Source organism: Pogoniulus pusillus, chromosome Z (assembly GCF_015220805.1).
Source record: "Pogoniulus pusillus isolate bPogPus1 chromosome Z, bPogPus1.pri, whole genome shotgun sequence".
In the NCBI taxonomy this organism is placed as follows: Eukaryota; Metazoa; Chordata; class Aves; order Piciformes; family Lybiidae; genus Pogoniulus; species Pogoniulus pusillus.
The window spans coordinates 209,642-232,217 of record NC_087309.1 but is presented as its reverse complement, the minus strand read 5'-3'; the positions used below and the strand labels follow the sequence as shown (position 1 = coordinate 232,217).

Below are 22,576 nucleotides of genomic sequence, written 5' to 3'. Positions count from 1 at the left end.
TCAGCCAGGGGATTAGGAAGCAAAGTGGGTTAGTCCAAAATGGAGGGTGAGGTGAGAGAGTAAGAAGCAGCTCAGCCAGCAGCCCGAGTGAGAGTGGTTAACTCTGTTTTTATTTCTTGTTCCTATACATCTCAACAAGCCTATGAGGGAAGTAGACATCAGCATTGTTTTCCTTTCACAGCCTGTAATCTAGTTCTTCTCACCAAAACATTCTAGCTAGCTCCAAAGTAGCACAGGAAGGATGCTGAGCTGGTTGAGAGTGTATGGGTTAAAATTAAAGGGAAGAGAGGGGAGGGTGATGTTACAGTAGGTGTCGGCTAGAGGCCACCTGACCAGCAGGACCAAACAGATGAGGCCTTTCACAGGGAAATAGAAGCAGCTTCCAGGTCCCCAGCCCTGGTCCTCATGGGGAATTTCAACCACCCTGACATCTGCTGGAGGGACAACACAGCAAGGCATCAGCAATCCAGGATGTTCCTGGATTGCATAGATGACAGCTTCCTCCTCCAGATGGTAGAGGAGCCAACAAGAAAAAGTGCTTTGCTGGACCTTGTTCTCACCAACGGGGAAGGGCTGGTGACTGTCGTGAAACTCAAGGACAGCCTTGGTTGCAGTGCCTGAGATACGGTTGAATTTAAGACCCTCAGGGCAACCAGGAGGAGGTGTTCCAAGCTTATGGCCCTAGACTTTAGACGTACAGACTTTGATCGCTTCAAGGATCTGCTGGCCAAAGTATCATGGGACAAAGCTCTAGGGCAGGGGTCCTCAAACTGCAGCCCACAGGCTGGATACGGCTCCCCGGGGTCCTTGGTCCAGCCTGCCGGTATTTACAGAACCCCCCCACCTCCTCCTGCCAGGGACTAGGCGAGGAACCAAGCAGCCACTTCTGCCACTTAGTCCTCTCACCAGCTGCCCAAGCACCTGCTGAGACTAGGCTGCAACCAAACAATAGTCTGGCCCCCGACAGTGTCTGAGGGACAGTGAACCAGCCCCCAGCTTAAAAGGCTTGAGGATGCCTGCTCTAGAGGGAAGAGGGGCCCAGGACAGCTGGTCAGTGTTCAAGGATCACCTTCTCTGTGTCCAGGAGCAATGCATACTAACAAAGAGGAAAGCAGGGAAGAATGTTAGGAGGCCTGCCTGGCTGAGTGAGGAGCTCGTGGACACGCTGTCATACAAAAAGAAACTACAGGGAGTGGAAGAAAGGACAACTGGAATGGATATGAGGAAGCTGCCCAAGCAGCTAGAGATCTGGTTAGGAAAGCCAAGGCAGAGTTTGAATTGAACCTAGCCAGGGAAGTCAAAGGCAACACTAAAAATTTCTGCAGGTGTATTAATGGTAAAAAGAGGCCTAGGGAAGGTTGGGCCCCCCCAGAAAGGAAGCAGGTGAAATGGTCACGAGTGACATGGAAAAGGCTGAGATTCTCAATGACTTCTTTACCTCAGTCTTCACTGCAAAGGCCTCCAGCCACATTCCTGGAGCCATGGAAGACAATGGCAGGGTCTGGAAGGAAGAGCTACCCATCATAAGTGAAGATCAGGTTCGTGGTCACCTGAAGAACCTGAAAGTGTTCAAGACCCAATGGGATACACCCACGGCTGCAGAGGGAGCTGGCAGATGAGGTTGCTAAACCCTTCTCTATTCCATTCCAAAAGTCATGGCAGTCTGGGGCAGTCCCCCCTTGACTGGAAAGAGGGAAGCATAACTCCCATTGTCAAACAGGGTAGGAAGGAGGAGCCGTGGAACTCCAGGCCAGGCAGTCTCACTTCTGTGCCCAGTGAGATCATGGAGCAGATCCTCCTGGAGGCACTACTGAAACAGAAGAATAGTGAAGGGGCAAATCCTGCCTGACAGACCTGGTGGCCTTTTATGAACAGGTCACAACATTCATAGATGAGAGGTGAGCAGCTGATGGCATTGAGCTGGAGCTGAGCAAGGCCTTTGGCACTGTCCTGCACGACATCCTGGCCTCCAAGCTGGTGACACATGGGTTTGGTGGGTGCAGCACTGGATGGATGCAGAACTGGCTTGATGGCCACACCCAAAGAGTGGCTGTCAGTGTCTCCATGGTCCCTTCCAACCCTGACTGATTCTATTAGGTGGTGAATGGTGCCACATCCAGTTGGCAGACAGTCACTAGTGGTGTTCCCCAAGGATCAGTACTGGGCCCAGTCCTGTTCAGTATCTTTATTGATGATCTGGACGAGGGCATTGAGTCCAGCATCAGTAAGTTTGCAGATGACACCAAGCTAGGAGCAGGTGTTGATCTGTTGGAAGGTAGGAGAGCCCTGCAGAGGGACCTGGACAGGCTGGATGGGTGGGCAGAGGCCAATGGGATGAGATTGAACAAGGCCAAGTGCAGGGTTCTGCACTTTGGCCACAACAACCCCAAGCAGCGCTATAGGCTGGGGACTGAGTGGCTGGAGAGCAGCCAGGAGGAAAGGGACCTGGGGGTACTGATAGATAGTAAGCTGAAGATGAGCCAGCAGTGTGCCCAGGTGGCCAAGAGAGCCAATGGCATCCTGGCCTGCATCAGGAACAGTGTGGCCAGTAGGACGAGGGAGGTTATTCTGCCCCTGTACTCAGCACTGCTCAGGCCACACCTTGAGTACTGTGTCCAGTTCTGGGCCCCTCAATTCAAGAAAGATGTTGGGGTGCTGGAACATGTCCAGAGAAGGGCAACAAGGCTGGTGAGGGGCCTGGAGCACAAATCCTATGAGGAGAGGTTGAGGGAGCTGGGTCTGTTTAGCCTGGAGAAGAGGAGGCTCAGGGGTGATATTATTACTGTCTACAACTACCTGAAGGGGCATTGTAGCCAGGTGGGGGTTGGCCTCTTCTCCCAGGCAACCAGCAATGGAACAAGGGGACACAGTCTCAAGTTGTGCCAGGGTAGGTATAGGCTGGATATTAGGAAGAAGTTCTTCACAGAGAGAGTGATTGGCATTGGAATGGGCTGCCCAGGGAGGTGGTGGAGGCACCGTCCCTGGGGGTCTTCAAGAAAAGACTGGATGAGGCACTTAGTGCCATGGTCTAGTTGATTGGTTAGGTCTGGGTGATAGGTTGGACTGGATGATCTTGGAGGTCTCTTCCAACCTGGCTGATTCTATGATTCTATTAAATACACCCAGCAGGACTACACTAATTCCTTCATGGGAACGAGTCTGTTATCCACTCCCAGAAAATCTATATAAGTTCTAAGTGATGGTCAAGAGCTTAAGGGAGACTGACATCCCAGGGAGGTGGTTGAGGTCCCATGTCTGGAGATATTCAGGGCTTGACAGGGCTCTGGGCAACCTGATCTAGTGGGGAATGCCCCTGCTCACTGCAGGGAGGGGTTGGATTAGATGACCTTCAGAGGTCCCTTCCAACCCAGACCATTCTATGATTTGACTCAACATAAGGGTTATCTTAAACTGGGGAACTGTGTTTTGAGTCCTGAGCTAGTTTGTCAGACATGAGATTTCTTGTCCTCTGAGATGTTGCTGTAGAGCTGAGGGCTGGAAAGTTAAGATACAAAGAGAGTAAAACATTGCCAGATGTCAGGTTTGGTCTTTCTCCCAAAACTCCTTTGTTTATATGTCCACATTTGGCCTCCCTTTCAGAAATGTTTTGACAGGCTATTCTGATGGCTAAATTGAAACTTAAATTTGAAGAGTATTTTTCTATGATAACATTTTTGCTTTAATTTTAACAGGATAGCATTGTTTTTAATGACTGGATCTAAATGAAAAGTTTTCTTCATCACATTTGCTAGTGCCTGTATGTTGTGGCACCTTTTGGTGCTAGAAGTTATTCATCAAATAGCACATGAGAAAAATGTTTTGGTTTTGTTTTCCCTTGTCTTTCAAAAGTTACGTTTTTTTTTGAAGTTGGAAAACTGGACTTTACTACCATTGCTTGAACTTTTATTTCTAGACTACTATTTTTCATAGAGCCACATGAGCAATAAAACAGATTGATTCCCCCTTCACCCTAGCATTCCCTATCCAGCCTCTCTTGCTGTTGTGAGAAGGCTTTAGGTTTGAGTGTTATCTTTGAAATTACAGTCTGTTCTGCAGAACACAGATCTGGCTTCAGCATCACTTTTTTTTTTTTTTAAAGTCATTCTAGCATCTGGGCTGAACTTTCCTTTTGAGTTCTCTGGAAAGAATGAGAATTATGGAGCAGGCTTAAAGCTATGTAACTTTATTAATCGGTATGGAAAGATTGATTTCTACAAACAGAGGCAAACCAAATAATTTAAAGAAGCTGTTGTTTTTGTCCTAGAATATGTAGCACTTCCCCCAAGTCTGGTTGTTTCAGTTCTTTTCCTAGCCAAATATCCACAAGGCTGTTTTCAAACTTTTTGCACATCTGAGCCCACCCAGATGATTGATACTAATTATGTCTCATTTTCAAAGTTCTTGATGGAAAGTGTTACACAGGCTGGGAAAAGACAGGAGTTCTTCAGTATGAGTTCATCTTTTTTGCTTATCTTACCGAGATAAAGCACTTCTGCAGGGTGGCCAAATCCATGTGTTTTTCCTGAGAACTCAGCACTAGGTGCAGTAGTGTAAGAACCTCACAATGGGTAGTTTTCGTCACCACAAGTGGGATAGATCAGTGAATGGTGGTTGTTTGAATGAAGCCCCTTCTGCCTGGTGCTGGGCACCCAACCACCATTCTGCCCTACTGTGACAGTGGCCACAGTCTTTGTGCCTTAGGTGGTATAAGAAGTTCTGAATAAATGTTTTCAGCGATCATCATGACCAACTGCTTCGCATTCCAGTTACAAAGACTCTTAACTTACTTCAGAAACTATGTATAGAAGTAAAGGCAGAAGAACCTAAAGCTGCATGTAGACTTTAGGCTGTCAATCAGTGTGATTCAGTAGCTTTTAGAATGTACTGCGTCACTGAGCTGATAACTGGGAAGAGCATAGTTCATTGCACACCTTTAGTATCGAATAAAATCATGCTTTTGCCTTCCGTTATTGCAGGCGTTTGGAAATACTGACATGGACCTGATTGGTTTTTTTTTTCTGTGCTCTCAACAGCCAAATTCTGGAGAGTTGGACCCACTATATGTAGTTGAAGTGCTGCTGCACTGCAGCAAAGAGAGTCTGAAAAATTCTGCTACTGAGGCTGCAAAGCCAGCCAGACCTGGTGAGAGAGGAGAGATGCAGGTTTGTTAGAAATTTATTCTCAATAGTTTCTTATGCATGTTTTCAAAGATTCTATTTTCAAAGCATTACAGACTGTGGTAGAAGAGGGATTGATGTATTAAGAAAGCAAAAGAAGCTGCTTTCTTAAACAATTGCTGATTTCACTGAAGAGGAAGCTTCCAACTGTGAATAAAATACTTGAATGAATTTGTTGCCATATAAGAAGTACTTTGAAACTTACTGTTCTGTTCTATATTTCAAATCTCTTCATGAAAGACAATAGCAGTAATGTAACCAAAGTTATTAAAATTACCTACATCTGAGGAGGTGGTCATGCAGTATTTTGTGGGTAATGTGCGTTTGTTCTGTTAGGTTTCATAACTTACTTAGAATTTATATAATCCTTGAGTGATAACTCATAGCAATACTCTTTGGCAGATATTTTTCTTAACAGCATTTTCTGATTCCTTCAGCTTTTGAGGCTACTTTATTATAAAGCTAAACTGCTGTTATTAGTAAAACCATTTGCACTATTTAAAATCTTCAGTTTGAAACCGCATTTGAGGAGAAACTGTTAGAATTTTCAGTTGTTTACTTTGCCCGTGTTCAGGTTTTGGATTGGGGTTCTGTTTGGATAAGTATATGACAATAACTTACCTAGTTGGGATCATGAAAGAGATATTCTACTAGATAAGAGGCAAAGTAAGAGGGAAACTGAATTTTCGTAACTTTTTTTTCATTTGTAGCCTCTCTCTAGATTTAACTGAGTGTGGAATTTATCCCTTTGAACAAACTTACTTTTCTTCTTTATTAATACTTTATATCATGGATTCCTGATGTTCTTTTACACGCTGATATGTCCTTGTGGACTCAGTTTTTCCATTTGTTTGTAAAATGTTAGTATAAAATATTAATAATATATATTTTTTTTTCCTGGTGTATCAGTTACTGCACTCTCTTTGATAGGTGGTTCCTGTTTTGGTACATCTTCTATCAGCCATCAGCAGTGTTCGCCTTTACATACCTAAAGACCTGAGGCCTATTGACAATAGGCAAAGTGTGTTAAAATCCATACAAGTAAGTTCCACTGGGCTGTGTAAGCTCTGCTCTGATGAGCGAGTTACTCTTGAACCCCAGACAACTTGTTCCAAAGAAGTATGTCATATCTTCACACTTGTTCTTTAAAAGGGGTTGGAAGCCACATATATCAATTGTTTCTACTTCTCCACACTGACTGTAAGGTGATTTTGAAAACTGCTGAAATGTCATGTAGCAAACTTGCACTACTGCCTTCTGTGCCCCCATAGTTGTGCCAGATGATTTGTAAAAGTTTATTTTACTTTTACTAACCTCACCTTGAAAATTTTTAATTTTCATTTTAGGAAGTACAGAAACGATTTCCTGATGGAGTACCCTTACTAGACCCTATTGATGACATGGGCATCAAAGATCAAGGACTCAAAAAAGTAATCCAAAAAGTAGAGGCATTTGAGCATAGGATGTATTCACATCCTCTTCACAATGACCCCAACTTGGAAACTGTGTACAAACTCTGTGAAAAAAAAGCACAGGTAAAAAATACAAACCAAAAGACTCTACTTAGCTGAAGAGAGAATCATAGAATCAACCAGGTTGGAAAAGAACTCCAAGGTCATCCAGTCCAACCTATCCCCCAGCCTGAGCCAGTCAACTAGACCATGGCACTAAGTGCCTCATCCAGTCTTTTCTTGAACACGTCCAGGGACAGTGCCTCCACCACCTCCCCGAGCAGCCCATTCCAATGCCAATCACTCTCTCTGTGAAGAACTTCCTCCTAACATCCAGCCTGTACCTTTCCCAGCACAACTTGAGACTGTGTCCCCTTGTTCTGTTGCTGGTTGCCTGGCAGGAGAGACCAACCCCCACCTGGCTACAGTGTCCCTTCAGGTAGTTGTAGACAGCAATGAGGTCACCCCTGAGCCTCCTTTTCTCCACGCTAAACAACCCCAGCTCCCTCAGCCTCTCCTCATAGGCTTTGTGTTCCAGGCCCTTCACCAGCTTTGTCGCCCTCCTCTGTACACCTTCCAGCACCTCAACATCTCTCTTGAATTGTGGAGCCCAGAACTGGACACAGTACTCAAGGCGTGGCCTGACCAGTGCTGAGTACAGGAGAGAAATAACGTCCATTGCCCTGCTGGCCACACTATTCCTGATACAGGCCAGGAGAGAGACAGTAGTAGTCCTCTTCTTGTTTTCTTACTTGCAAAGGCCAGATAATGAGTTAATTTTTTTTTAATGAGTTAATAAAATAATACTTTTTAAATTAGTAAGACCGCATCATTCTTTTAAAAATCTGTAAAATTATCAAATCTCACTAAAAATTTGCTGAGTTAGTGGTATGCCCTTCTTTGATACATTTGGTAACTATATTGAAAATAAACCTTTCCAGAAAAAGTCATCTTAGTTTAGAAGTCTACAGAGGTTTCACTTGGTGTCTTTTTCACTGAACAGGTGTAGCACAATACAGCGTAGGTAAAATCTTCATAATTGTTTTGAATATGCCTGTGCAGAGCTAAGTTGAATTGATGGGACTTAAGTAGCTTGAGGGGAGTGTGCTATACAAGTCACAGTATCACAGTATCACAGTATCACCAAGGTTGGAAGAGACCTCACAGATCATCAAGTCCAACCCTTTACCACAGTGCCCAAGGCTAGACCATGGCACCAAGTGCCACATCCAACCTTCACTGTGCTGCAGCTTCCTGTGCTGACTCTGAGCCTGGAAGCCAGTACACGTACTTATTTTGTGTAGAGTCAGACATAGGTAGGCTAAATGTAGTTGTGCACAAAGCCAGCTCTTCTGTTTCTGCACTGCTTCAAAAAAACAGGTTTTCCAGGGGTTGCTTCACAGAAGTAATTCTGGGATGTGTAGCACGAAGTTGCATGTGGTAAGACCTACTGGACTAAGCAGACTTATCAGAGTGTACAGCCCACTGTTAGGATGTTGAGTGACTGTGATGAGCTACAAGGCCAGTACATCAGAAGATGTAGTGCTCATTTTTCAACCAATGATTTCTTCTGGGTTTTTTCCAGTGTGGGCTGATTTTGGGGTTTTCCTGTCCCCACCCTCCTCTCCACCCACCTCGAGCTGGATAAATAGCTCAACTTCCCAAATTTGCCAGAGTTTACTTTGGGTTAATGGAACAGACGTTGTTCGCTTGTTTGTTTGTAAAGTTCTTTTGGTTACATTTACTTTAAGCCTTCCTGTTAGTTGAGTCGGTGTCAACTACTGTGCTCATAAACTGTCATTCTGAGGCCTTTGTGTAGTTTAAATAATGTCTTTAAACAGTTAACATCCGTTAAACCAGCAACATATGATTTCTCTCCTGACCTGCCAGATTGCTATGGATATTAGAGCAGCAAAGCGAGAGCTAAAAAAAGCCAGAACTGTCTTACAAATGGATGAACTCAAATGCCGCAAGCGTGTTTTGAGAAGACTGGGGTTTGCCACGTCCTCAGATGTTATTGAGATGAAGGGAAGAGTTGCTTGTGAAATCAGCAGGTAATTGGTTTCTGTGCAAGGTGATTACTGTCGTGAATTACATGTTGTTACTGTCCTCCCTGGATTTAGTATGTTCTGTTTATGTTGGGTCCTGTGCAACCAGATTTAGCTGAACCTGTGTTAGCAGTGGCATTAGATTCGACCTCCAGAGATCCCTTTCTACCCCTACCATTCTGTGAATCTGTAAAGTTCTGAGTCCACTAGAAGAAAGATTCATCAGAGGTTATGATCTGTGCCATAAAGTGAATGTAATGATTGAAGCAGTTAAAGGACAGAATAGAGCAGATTTTAAAATACGAACACAAAAATGGCAAAAGAGGGAGTGTTTTCTTAAACAGCTTAGGCAATAGTGAGCGTTGTCATTTATTATTGTACCTTACATGAAAAGTTGGTATCAGTTTCCACATTTCGCTTCTCAGGACTCATAGTATGGAGTTGCTCACAAAACATGGTGTAAACAGTGATTGTCAGCACTTACAAAGTGTCTGATAAGTTTGGAATACAGCCTCATTACTTCCGTAGAACTGTTGAAACGAGTCTATAGAAGTGGTATGTTTTACTGTACTACGTATAGCAGGGGTGTGTGCTTGTGTATGTATAAATATATACATGTGCATAATAAAAACATGTAGTAAAGATTCCATAGAAATTCATGAATCAGACTTCAGTATTTCAGGGTGTAACTCAGATTTTGATAGAATTTTAGAATCACAGAATCAGTGAGGGTTGGAAGGGACCACAAGAATCATCTAGTTCCAACCTCCCTGCCATGGGCAGGGACACCCTAGCCTAGATCAGGCTGGCCACAGCCTCATCCAGCCTGGCCTTAAACACCTCCAGGGATGGGGCCTCAACCACCTCCCTGGGCACCCCTCCAGCCTCTCACCACTCCCATGCTGAACAACTTCCTCCTGTATTTTTAAAAGTGGCAGTGACTTCTGTTACTGTGCCTTCTTCCTTAAAGATAGTAGGAAAGAAGGTACATGTATTTCACAGTATCACAGTATCATCAGAGTTGGAAGAGACCTCACAGATCATCAAGTCCAACCCTTTACCACAGAGCTCAAGGCTAGACCATGGCACCAAGTGCCACGTCCAATCTTGCCTTGAACAGCTCCAGGGACGGCAACTCCACCACCTCCCCAGGCAGCCTATTCCAGTATCCAATGACTCTCTTAGTGAAGAACTTTCTCCTCACCTCAAGCCTAAATTTCCCCTGGCGCAGCCTGAGGCTGTGTCCTCTCGTTCTGGCGCTGGCCACCTGAGAGAAGAGAGCAACCTCACCCTGGCCACAACCACCCTTCAGGTAGTTGTAGACAGCAATAAGGTCACCCCTGAGCCTCCTCTTCTCCAGGCTAAACAATCCCAGCTCCCTCAGCCTCTCCTTGTAGGGCTTGTGCTCAAGGCCTCTCACCAGTCTTGTCACCCTTCTCTGGACACGCTCAAGCATCTCAATGTCCTTCCTAAACTGGGGGGCCCAGAACTGAACACAGTACTCAAGGTGTGGTCTAACCAGTGCAGAGTACAGGGGCAGAATGACCTCCCTGCTCCTGCTGACCACACCATTCCTGATGCAGGCCAGTATGCCAATGGCTCTCTTGGCCACCTGGGCACACTGCTGGCACATGTTCAGGCGGGTATCATTCAGCACCCCCAGATCCCTCTCTGTCTGGCTGCTCTCCAGCCACTCCGACCCCAGCCTGTATCTCTGCATGGGGTTGTTGTGGCCAAAGTGCAGCACCCTGCACTTGGAGCTATTGAATGCCATGTTCAGTACCTAATAACCTTTTGTCCCCTGCAAAATGTGGTAGCAAATAGGGAAGCTGTATCTGAATTTTGTGAACTGTCTGACCTTCAGGCACTGTTTTTGATGAGTTTCACTTTATTTTGTAGAAGAATACCTCCATACTATGCATTTGTCTGATAAACTCCAAAAATAGAGGGATCGCCTTATCAACAATTTTATATTTTATCCAGATGTTTGAATTTTATATTTCATTATTAAGTCTTCATTCTATAAATAAAATGTTGCAAGTTTATTCCTCTTTTCAGTACCTTGGAAATATCCATTTGAATCTTTTGAGCAGCAGCACCACCAATTTCAGCTCTTTCCTAAGTTGCCTGTCTTGATACTTTTCAATCTGTTGATGTCCTGTCTGATAAAACTGCTATTACTAATTTGTGTGAACTATCAGGAGATACTTCTTGTGCTTCAGTAAGAGCTTTTGATTTCTTTAAAATACTTTCTCACTCTCTTGCTAGAAAGCTAACATAGTAATATTGGTGTTCCCAATTAAGAAAAAATAAGAAGGTATGTTTCCTATCTTTATTCAAATTGCGTCACACAACAGATTAGTAGTACTTCGATTTAAAATTACATTTCATTAAGTCTGACCCTTGATCTTTGTCCTCTTTATTTTAGTGCTGATGAACTACTCCTGACAGAAATGATGTTCAATGGTCTCTTCAATGACTTATCCGCAGAACAGGCAACTGCTCTTCTAAGCTGTTTTGTATTTCAAGAGAACGTAAGTTGCTTCTTTAAGTTAGGAATTTTAGACAGACATTGCTGTCTATCAACAGGTGTTGTTTAAAATCAGTTACAGAGATTGTCTGCAACAGTGTGAGCCACTGCACGTTTTGTATTCTTTCCTAGGTTGTTTGATGTGAACTGCTATTGAATTTAACAAAAGCATGGCACCTTCCATGATAAAATATCTTTCCTGTGAATAATATGCCAAAGATTATATAAAATTGTAATGCAATATACAGCTGTTCCCTCCTCATGCAAAAAAGCAATGTTAATGGAGTCTCAGCATACATGCTTGTATTTATGTGTGTCTGCACACACACATTCTTGTAACTTAAAATGTATTATGATTATTTTAAAAAGAGGCTTAACAATGTCTGCTCTTGCACTCCAAGGTGAGAGTATCTTATAATTCTGAGACATGTTCATTCTATATTACTTAGACAGTAGCCTTGATCTGTTGATGAAAATAGCAGTACTGCATGGAAGTGATACCAAAAGAAATGTTAAAAAATGACTACATGTTATTAAGAGTAAAATAATGAGTATTTAATACCAGATATCATTGGTTTCCCACCTATAAGCTGCATGGAAGTTTAGCATCAATAGGAAAAGACTGTAAAAATAACCTAACATATGAAATACTACTGCAAGTAACTAGCCAGATGTATCACTCAGGTTGATTCGAAATGTGGAAGACACCTTAGCAGCCAGATGGTAGTGAGTTACTTTTGTTAGTATAAGGGGTGACAAGGTAAGCTGTTGTTAATTAGAATCATAGAATGGTTTAGGTTGGAAGGGACCTCAAGGATCATCTGGTTCCAACCCCTGCCATAGGCAGGGATGCCTCTCACTAGAACAGGTTGCTCATGGCATCATCCAGCCTGGCCTTGAACACCTCCAGGGAGGAAGCATCCACAACCTCCTTAGGCAACCTGCTCCAGTGTCTCACCACCCTCACTGCAAAGAACTCTTTCCTAACATTGAATTCAAATTTCCCCTCTTCCAGTTTAAACCCATTACTCCTGTCATTACAAGACTTTGTCAATAGTCCCTCCCCAGATTTCCTGTAGGCCCCCTTCCGATCCTGGAAGGCCACTATAAGGTCTCCTTGAAGCCTTCTCTTCTCCAGACTGAAGAGCTCCAACTCTTGTATCCTGTCCTCATAGCAGAGGTGCTCCAACCCTCTGATAATCTTTGTGGCCTCCTCTGGACTGGCTCCAACAGTTCCATGTCCTTCTGGAGTTGAGGGCTCCAGAACTGCACACAGTACTCAAGGCAGGGTCTGACGAGAGAAGAGTAAAAAGGAAGAATCCCTTCTACCCATGAAGGTATACTCCTGTAGAGACCACCAGCTCTGTGTATTTCAAAACCTAACCAGTTATGTAGGGCAATACTGGCTGTATAGTGAACACTTTTTTTATGTGCTCTGAACTTATTTCACTGGAAACCACACTTTTAACTGTTCTAGTGAAGCAGAGTTTGTGCATCTTTCTACTTCCCATGGATACTAAAGGTAAATTTTGCTGTTTCTTGTCTTTTTCATTCACATCACTAGAAGTCATTAAAGCTACAACAGGTAGCTCATTCTTATAAAAAGGCATTTTATATAAGTAGCTACATTGCAGGTACATATACTGGTTTATATGCACATGACCAAAGAAGTGGCAGTTACTATCAGCATAAATCTACCTCTTTAAATAGCTGAAGAACTCTAAAAATAATCTATTATGTTTGAACCTGCCCAGAAAAAATTGTCGAATGGAAAGACCCCTCTATAGGATACATAATTGACTTAAAAAGAAGTGGGCTGAATGACAAACATGCTGTTGAATTCATGGAGATATGTGCTGTTTGTGTATTTGGGGAGTGGTGGTGTTTTTTAAAATGGCTAAAAACTGAGAGTGTTACACTTCTCCTGCTTCAGAAATGGGCTAAGCATTGATGACTCCAAAGGCCGAAACACCTCTGCTATGAGGATAGCCTGAGGGAGCTGGGGTTGTTCAGCCTGAAAAAGTGATGTTTTCAGAGGGACCTTAGAGCTGCTTTCCTGTACCTGAAGGGATCCTAAAGGAAGGCTGGACAGGGACTTTTCCTAAGGGTGTCTAGCAATAGGACAAGGCAAGGAATGCTTTTTAGCTTAGGAAGAGTTAGACTGGGTCTTAGAAAGAGATCTTCGGTGCGAGGATGGTGAGACTCTGTAATGGGCTGCCCAGGTGGGTTGTGGATGTCTGCTCCCTGGGGATGTTCAAGACCAAGTGGGATGAGGCCTTGAGGAGCCGAGTCTAGTTGAGAGGTGTCCCTGCCCATGGTGCAGAGGGTTGAGTGGTTAATCTCTAAAATCCCTTTCAGTTTAATCCATTCTGTGATTCCACGATTTATGCTATTTCAAAATGGAGTCATGCAGGGGGTAACATACAGATTTCTGTGGAATGTAGTCAGTTTAATGTCAATGAGTCATTTGCAAAAGTTCAGGTTGGTTGTGTTTTTTTTTAATGTGTGTGTTTTGTTTGTTTGTTTGTTTCTTTTTAATGCAATCAAATAAACTCAAGCCCAGGGAGGTGGTGGAGTCACCATCCCTGGAGGTGTTCAAGATATTTTTTTATATTTATTTGAGGGATAGGTTGGACTGGATGATCTTCGAGGTCTCTTCCAACCTGGTTGATTCTATGATTCCTTGCCTTTCTGGCCACACTGCTCTTGCTGCAGCTCAGCACATGATCAGTTATAAGTGGTATTCAGCAGCTGATTCAGCAGTAGCACTCAGTTTTAAACATGTGCTGCTGTATTTGAATAATGAAATGTTCACACTTAATCATGAAGTTTAAGCTGTTAAAAGCTTGTGGCAGGTAAAGCAGTAAACGATCAACATTTTGACATTTCAAAACTATGGAGTAGCTAAATAGAGGAAATTTGGGAACTAATCAAGAAGCAACTGGGTTTTTTTGTTTTCCTACTATTGCCTTCTGATTTAGGTTGAGGAATAAGTACTTGGGTAATTCAGTAAATGTTAATGTTTGATAACAACCCTGAGAACTCATTGGAGTAATTTGGCATGACACTAGCACACATTGGATTTCTATTTTTGCACTTAATTTGGTGTAGAGCAAATGTATGAGAGCATATGAGGTCATTTAATGTCATCTTTTTCAGTCCAGTGAAATGCCAAAATTGACAGAGCAGTTGGCAGGACCACTCCGGCAGATGCAGGTAATCCATTAGAAATCCAAATGAAATGTGTGAGTGAAGTGTAAGTGCATGGTGAAGACGTGATTGTGGATTATTAGTGAAATTTGCATGTGGTTTTGCAATGTGCAATAATGAGTAATCTTGTTATGCAACTTAGAACATGTCTTTCAAAGCTCTTACCAGCTTGCTTAAAACACTGTAAATTACAGTATCACCAAGGTTGGAAGAGACCTCACAGATCATCAAGTCCAACCCTTTACCACAGAGCTCAAGGCTAGACCATGGCACCAAGTGCCACGTCCAACCTTGCCTTGAACTGCCCCAGGGACGACGACTCCACCACCTCCCCAGGCAGCCCATTCCAGTGTCCAGTGACTCACTCAGTGAAGAACTTTCTCCTCACCTCAAGCCTAAATTTCCCCTGGTGCAGCCTGAGGCTGTGTCCTCTCGTTCTGGTGCTGGCCACCTGAGAGAAGAGAGCAACCTCCCCCTGGCCACAACCACCCTACAGGTAGTTGTAGACAGCAATAAGGTCACCCCTGAGCCTCCTCTTCTCCAGGCTAAACAACCCCAGCTCCCTCAGCCTCTCCTCATAGGGCTTGTGCTCGAGGCCTCTCACCAGCCTCATCGCCCTTCTCTGGACACGCTCAAGCATCTCAATGTCCCTCCTAAACTGGGGGGCCCAGAACTGAACACAGTACTCAAGGTGTGGTCTAACCAGTGCAGAGTACAGGGGCAGAATGACCTCCCTGCTCCTGCTGACCACACCATTCCTGATGCAGGCCAGTATGCCATTGGCTCTCTTGGCCACCTGGGCACACTGCTGGCTCATGTTCAGGCGGGTATCAATCAGCACCCCCAGATCCCTTTCTGTCTGGCTGCTCTCCAGCCACTCCGACCCCAGCCTGTATCTCTGCATGGGGTTGTTGTGGCCAAAGTGCAGCACCCTGCACTTGGAGCTATTGAATGCCATCCCATTGGCCTCTGCCCATCTGTCCAGGCGGTCAAGGTCCCGCTGCAGAGCCCTTCTGCCCTCCAACCCAGCCACATCTGCCCCTAGCTTGGTGTCATCTGCAAACTTGCTGATGAGTGACTTGATGCCCTCATCCAGATCATCTATGAAGATGTTAAAGAGGATGGGGCCCAGCACTGATCCCTGAGGGACACCACTAGTGACTGGCCGCCAACTGGATGTGGCACCATTCACCACCACTCTCTGGGTCCGGCCCTCCAGCCAGTTCCTAACCCAGCACAGAGTGTTGCCATCCAAGCTGTGGGCTGACAGCTTAGCCAGCAGTCTGCTGTGGGGGACAGTGTCAAAGGCCTTGCTGAAGTCCAGATAGACCACATCCACAGGCCTCCCCACATCCACCAAGCGGGTCACCTGATCATAGAAGGATCTGCAGACAGACTTAATGTAAACGGTAGTTTACTTTCTGAGTAATTTCACACTGAAAAGGAAATGTCATCTTGTATGCAATACCTCATAACTACCTAGTAACTTACAAGCCACTTAGACGTACTGAAGTTTTAACCCCGTTTATCTTAAAGGAGTGCGCAAAAAGAATCGCCAGGGTGTCTGCAGAAGCAAAACTGGAAATCGATGAAGAAAATTATTTAAATTCTTTCAGACCCAACCTGATGGATGTTGTGCATACATGGGCAAATGGAGCCAACTTTGCTCACATCTGCAAAATGACTGATGTCTTTGAAGGTATGTTAAACAATTCTTCTTTAGAAGGTGTGAGACGGTAATTCTCTAGTGTGAAATGGTAATGATCACAGCATGATACGAAACTCAGCAATCCTAAGTATTGTGATTAAAGGTAACACCTTTGCTAATTAAGGGAAAAAGAATCATGTTCCAGATGCCTGCTGTTAAGAAGTCCTTGCACCTGTCCTTGTTACAGTTAAGCATTTTATTTACTCTGCAAGTTGAAAGTTCCTTTTGCTGTCTTAAAGATGACAAAACTGAGCGGTGGTAACTAAGTCTCTGTTTTGGATGGTCCATCACAGCAGTGTAGTGTACGTATTTGAAAAGCCAAAGTGGTGTCTGTCACCTGAATTAAATGGGTGATGGGTTAGAGTGGATCCCTCCCCCAGTGACTTATTATAAAACTGCCTTGGAGGGAGTAAATTCACTACCACTCAGAGTTTGGAAAGTCAGAAAAATCACAGAATCTCAAAATGAGTCAGGGTTGGAAGGGACCACAAGGATCATCTAGTTCCAACCCCCACTGCCATGGACAGGGACACCTTACCCTAGACCAGGTTGGCTAAAGCCTCATCCAGCCTGGCCTTAAACACCTCCAGGAACAGGGCCTCAACCACCTTCCCGGGCAACCCATTCCAGGCTCTCACCACTCTCATGCTGAACAACTGCCTCCTCACATCCAGTCTGAACCTACCCATCTTCAGCTTTGCTCCTCATCCCCTAGTCCTATCACTCCCTGGTATCCAAAAAAGTCCTTCCCCAGCTTTTATGTAGGCCCCCTTCAGATACTGAAATGCCACAATAAGGTCACCTGGGAGCCTCTTCTGAAGACTGCACAGCCCAAATTCTTTCAGTCTGTCCTCATAGCAGAGGTGCTCCAGCTCTCTGATCATCCTCGTGGCCCTTCTCCGGACATGCTCTAGCATGTCCACATCTCTCTTGTCATAGAGGCTCCAGAACTGGATGCAGTACTCCAGGAGGGTTCTTGCCAGAGTGCAGTAGAGGGGGAGAATCACCTCCTTCGACCTACTGGCCACACTTCTCCTGATGCGGCTCAGGATCTGATTGGCCCTCTGGGCTGCAAATGCACACTGCTGGCTCATGTTGAGTTTCTTGTCCACCAGCATTTTTTTTTGTCTGAGCAAGAAATCTACCTCAAAAGGCCACAAATATATTCCTAAAATCTAGAAACTGCAATACTAGAAACTGTCCCTTGTGGAAGGATACTTAGAAGTCATTATTTTAAAAATAGGGTGACATAAACCCCAGATATTTTGTAAATGACAAGCCATCAACCTGAAGGTTAAGTATGAAATACCTCGTTTCATCTTTCACCAATTGCATTTAAAGGTGTGAAGTACACTAAGATGGTTGCACCAGTGCTAAAAGCTTTTGTGTGATGAGTGATACCTGAAAATTCTTTGAAGTGTGAGTTGTCACCATTGTCTTGCCTCTCTGAAATGCCTTTTTTTTTTTTGTTTGCATGTACAGAATTGGAAACAAGAGCCCTTAACAAAAAAAATGTGTAAGCAGCAGGGATAATGGTAGTCTTTGATTCTCCTACTTGAGCACATATCTGAGCCTTACTCTGCTACAGAGATGTGTTACCCTGAGTAAGGGGAACATGACAGGGAAAGCAGCATCTGGCTTATTTTTGTTTTGGCATACGAATCATGATATGACTGCCGGTAATGCATAGCTGTGTTTCATTTTTTTCACTTTGGCCACAACTGGGATAAGGCCACTTGATCAGCTTTGTCCAAGTCCACAGTGCTAGCTTCCTCATAATTAGCCTCTTTTGAGAAGTTCAGCCCTTGCAACAGGGGTTGACGCAGGATTCTTTGTTAAATGGGCTGGTTTTCCGTGCACCGTCAAAAAGGAAGGAAAGCACTTTATACATCTATTGTCAGCTCTGCCTCCCTCAAATACAGTGTGGTCTTGCTAAATCCCAGTGGAGTCTGCCTTGATGTAGTGTGTTGCTATAATGACTTCAAAGAAAGGAAAATACAAATAAGGAAGATGAGGGGCAAGGAGGAGAATCAGCAAACATCAAATTACAAACTAAAACTCCAGTATCCTTCCCATGATCTTGAGCACAAATTTTCATTTTAGGTATTAGTGATTCCTGTCCTAGTTGCAATAGAGTAGTTACTATGAGGTACAGCATGATGGCTTGTTAAAGGTCTTTCTGCACTTCAGCAAAGCCTTTGACACCGTCTGCCACAACAAGCTCCTGGCAAAGCTGGCAGCTTGTGGCTTGGACAGATTCACTCTGTGCTGGGTCAGGAACTGGCTGGCAGGCCGAGCCCAGAGAGTGGTGGTGAATGGTGCCACATCCAGTTGGCAGCCAGTCGCTAGTGGTGTTCCCCAAGGATCAGTGCTGAGCCCAGTCCTGTTCAACATCTTTATTGATGATCTGGACAAGGGAATTGAGTGCAGCATCAGTAAGTTTGCAGATGACACCAAGCTAGGAGCAGGTGTTGATCTGTTGGAAGGTAGGAGAGCCCTGCAGAGGGACCTGGACAGGCTGGATGGGTGGGCAGAGGCCAATGGGATGAGACTGAAGAAGGCCAAGTGCAGGGTTCTGCACTTTGGCCACAACAACCCCAAGCAGCGCTATAGGCTGGGGACTGAGTGGCTGGAGAGCAGCCAGGAGGAAAGGGACCTGGGGGTACAGATAGTAAGCTGAAGATGAGCCAGCAGTGTGCCCAGGTGGCCAAGAGAGCCAATGGCATCCTGGCCTGTATCAGGAACAGTGTGGCCAGTAGGACGAGGGAGGTTATTCTTCCCCTGTACTCAGCACTGGTCAGGCCACACCTTAAGTACTGTGTCCAATTCTGGGCCCCTCAATTCAAGAAAGATGTTGAGGTGCTGGAATGTGTCCAGAGAAGGGCAACAAAGCTGGTGAGGGGCCTGGAACACAAATCCTATGAGGAGAGGTTGAGGGAGCTGGGGTTGTTTAGCCTGGAGAAGAGGAGGCTCAGGGGTGACCTCATTGCTGTCTACAACTACCTTCAGGAGGTTGTATCCAGGTGGGGGTTGGTCTCTCCTGCCAGGCAACCAGCAACAGAACAAGGGGACACAGTCTCAAGTTGTGCCAGGGAAAGTACAGGCTGGATGTTAGAAGTTCTTGCCAGAGGGAGTGGGCTGCCCAGGGAGGTGGTGGAGTCAAGAAAAGACTGGATGAGGCACTTGGTGCCATGGTCTAGTTGATTGGATAGGGCTGGGTGCTAGGTTGGACTGGATGATCTTGGAGATCTCTTCCAACCTGGTTGATTCTATGATTCTGTGATTCTAAAAAGAGATGTATTTTCCTCTCTGCCATTTGGGCAAAGTAGAATTGGCAGTAATGAGTTGTTGCTATTACAGGAGTTGCAACTCCACTGTTGTGCACCAGTTTTATTAAGGAGGCAGAAAATTTTCCAGCTGTTAGACATTTTTTAAAATGTCTTTAAAAACACTTTTTAAAAAATAATTTTTCATTACCACTGCCACCACCCCTCCTCAACATATTACACGTGTTTCCTGGAAGACTGCTGTGCTCTTCATGAGTGAGAGCCTAGTATTCAGTGTTATGCCGTCAGCCAGGCTAATGGGCACCAGCAGAACTTCTCTAGACAGAAATCTTGAGTTGATGGCATGCTTCCACTCCCCCACACCTAAAGATAGATAACACAGTGTTCTGGTATTATATTAGTATTCGTGGTCAAATGTCTGAAACCTGTTCTTGGGCACAGTTATGAGTAGTGTGAAAGCCTGTGTTTGTGGAAAGTAGATGGAATAAACCCAAATCCTCCAAGAGCAAGTGTGATTGCCACAGATTAGAACAGTGTCAGTTGGCTAATGAAAATGAGTTGCCATTAAGCTGAAATGTGTGTGTTGGGAAAAGGTGGAAATTAGAGGAGCTTTTCAAAGCTGCAGGGAAGAATGGTAAGCTGAACTAAGAATCCTGTTAATTAATTTCAGACTGGCTATTTCGTTGTTTGGAACTAAGCATAGACAAGAGTAATTTATTCCAAAAATGCAACTTCTGTTCATGCAGAAAAAGAAGTCTTTCTGCAACAACCCCAGCTATGCTGTCTGTAAGTGAGTACTCCCTGGGATGTTTGTCAGTGACAAGAAGAAAGGATCCTTGGGACTTGAGCCAGGGCCTACCACAACACAGCACGGCCATGCTTGGGGACCTGCCTTGCAGTTTACTTGCTTTGGCTTTGTGTCCAATAGACTACATGCGGACTTTTTTTGTCTGATGTCATTGCAATAGATTTTACAGACTGCTACTCTCACACAGACTGTTCTTCCTGTAGAACCTGAATTGGTCTACTGGAACCACATGAATGTTTTATTAGCAGAGAAATGTTATTTTACTTAACTTCTCACTTCCCAAACACATTTATTGAATGTTCTTTTCACATGATTTTTTTTTCCTGGCTATTATGCCTTGTCTAGAGCTACTGTTTCACTGAATCATGGAAGGGTCATGCAGGGACGTCTTTTAACTAGATCAGGTTGTTCAGAGCCCTGCCCAACCTGACCTCAAATGTTTCCAGAGATGGGGCTTCTACCACCTCTTTGGGCAACCAGTGCTGGTATTTTCCCTACTTCTTTTTCTACTCTGAATCTACTCTCTCCTAATTTAAAGCTATTACCCCTTGTCCTGTTGCTACAGGCCATTCTAAAATGTCCATCCCCTCTTACCTGTAGGCCCTCTTTAAGTAATCAAAGACCACAAGAAAGTCCCCCCCCAGTCTTAGAATCATAGAATCAGAATCAACCAGGTTGGAAGAGACCTCCAGGATCATCCAGTCCAACTTATTATCCAGCCCTATCCAATGAACTAGACCATGGCACTAAATGCCTCATGAAGCCTATACTTCCCCTGGTGCAATTTGAGACTGTGTCCCCTTGTTCTGTTGCTGCTTGCCTGTGAGAAGAGACCAACCTCCACCTGACTACAGCCTCATTTAGTCTTTAACTGTCTGCATGAGTTCAGCTCTTCCAAATGCAAAGAAATGCCAGTGTCTTTCTCTTGCAGCAGGGTCCAACCATGCCTATTTGTGAGTGTCTTGTTCAGCTGATTTTTCTGACGAATTCACTTCCAAGTATATTTGTTCTTCTTCCCATCATCTTGCTTTTTAAAATCACTGCCTTAAGTGAAAATCGTACAGCCTCTCTGTAGTTGATGAGTGTGATGGGGAGAAGAAGCAGCACAGGGCAAAGGAGGCCTTTCTGAAGCAACGTTCAGCAGAACAGAACAACTCAGGAATTGCTGAGTTTCATCTGCTCCCTGTGCTAGATTTGAGCAGAGTTTCTGTAGTTCCCTGGCAAAGCTTTGCCTCCCTGCTCTGTTCAGCAGCTGAAGTGACACAGCCCACTGGTGAGTTTCTATAATAGGACTGATTCCTGTAAGGACGAAATATTTTTTTCTTCTAACTCAGCCTAAGTGTGGCAGTGTTTCTGGAATCCCTTAATGGCTGCCACTAAAACAGGTAATGCAAATGCTTATGTTCCTCACAGTGGGAGTTTTCAGTAGTAAACAGAATTTTGAATAAGTCACTTCTCTGAGGTGAGATCTGCTATTTGGGATTACTTCAAGAGAAAGCAATGTTAAGGGCCTGTATGACACAATTTCTCCACCTTAAATCCATTCAGAAGGTATTTTGGTAGTCAGCTTGCATCGAAAACAATGTTTGAATAGAGAACTATTTAAAAAAAAACCTACAAAAACCAAAACCAACAAAACAGACAAAGACAAAAAACCAAACACAAACCCCCATCCCAAACAAAAAACATTCTTAGTTTAGTTGTGGCAAAAGCCAATACTATCCTGTATAGCTTTGATCCTATGCCAGCTTTAAACCTGTTCAGCGTTAGGCTGAATGTTTCCAGAAATGTCTCTTTGATACCAGGTTTATCAGTGTTTGAAACTAATCTTTTTTGCTGCTTGTGGAGGAGGTACATTTTGCAGGGAAATTTACTGAGCGCACTATTTCATTTAACAACATAAATGTCTACTGGGCTAGTTCATGTATTTCTCCTAACATCCAGCCCATACCTCTCCCAGCACAACTTGAGACTATGTTCCCTTGTTCTGTTGCTGGTTGTCTGGGAGAAGAGACCAACCTGCCTACAACCTCCCTTCGTAGAAAGAAATGAGGTCACCCTTGAGCATCCTCTTCTCAGCCCCAGCTCTCTCAACATGTTCTCACAGCAGATGTGTTCAATCCTTCATAATGTGCTGACACAGTACTCCAGATGGGGTCTCACCAAAGAGGGTTAGGGGTACAATCACCTCACTTGACCTGTTGGCCACACTTCTTTTGATGCAACCCAGGGTATAGTTGGCCTTCTGGGCTGCAATTGCACATTTCCAGCTCACATCCAGCATGTCATCCACCAGTACTCTGAAGTCCTTCTCCATGGGGCTGTTCTCAGTCCCTTCAGCCTGTATTCACGTTGCC

At 44.4% G+C, this 22,576-nt stretch overlaps 1 protein-coding gene across 2 annotated transcripts in view; it reads left to right on the top strand.

Annotated features, from left to right (window-relative positions):
• The window catches only part of MTREX (Mtr4 exosome RNA helicase), a 67,180-nt gene that overhangs the window by 38,426 nt on the left and 6,178 nt on the right, over positions 1-22,576 (top strand). The window contains exons 19-25 of one of the 2 annotated variants that reach the window (XM_064140708.1): positions 5,034-5,162; positions 6,108-6,218; positions 6,524-6,712; positions 8,519-8,682; positions 11,105-11,210; positions 14,366-14,422; positions 15,953-16,115. In XM_064140708.1, coding sequence (XP_063996778.1) covers positions 5,034-5,162; positions 6,108-6,218; positions 6,524-6,712; positions 8,519-8,682; positions 11,105-11,210; positions 14,366-14,422; positions 15,953-16,115 — 919 coding nt within the window. The remainder of the gene's footprint in view (positions 1-5,033; positions 5,163-6,107; positions 6,219-6,523; positions 6,713-8,518; positions 8,683-11,104; positions 11,211-14,365; positions 14,423-15,952; positions 16,116-22,576) is intronic. The other variant, XM_064140709.1, reaches the window with a different exon arrangement.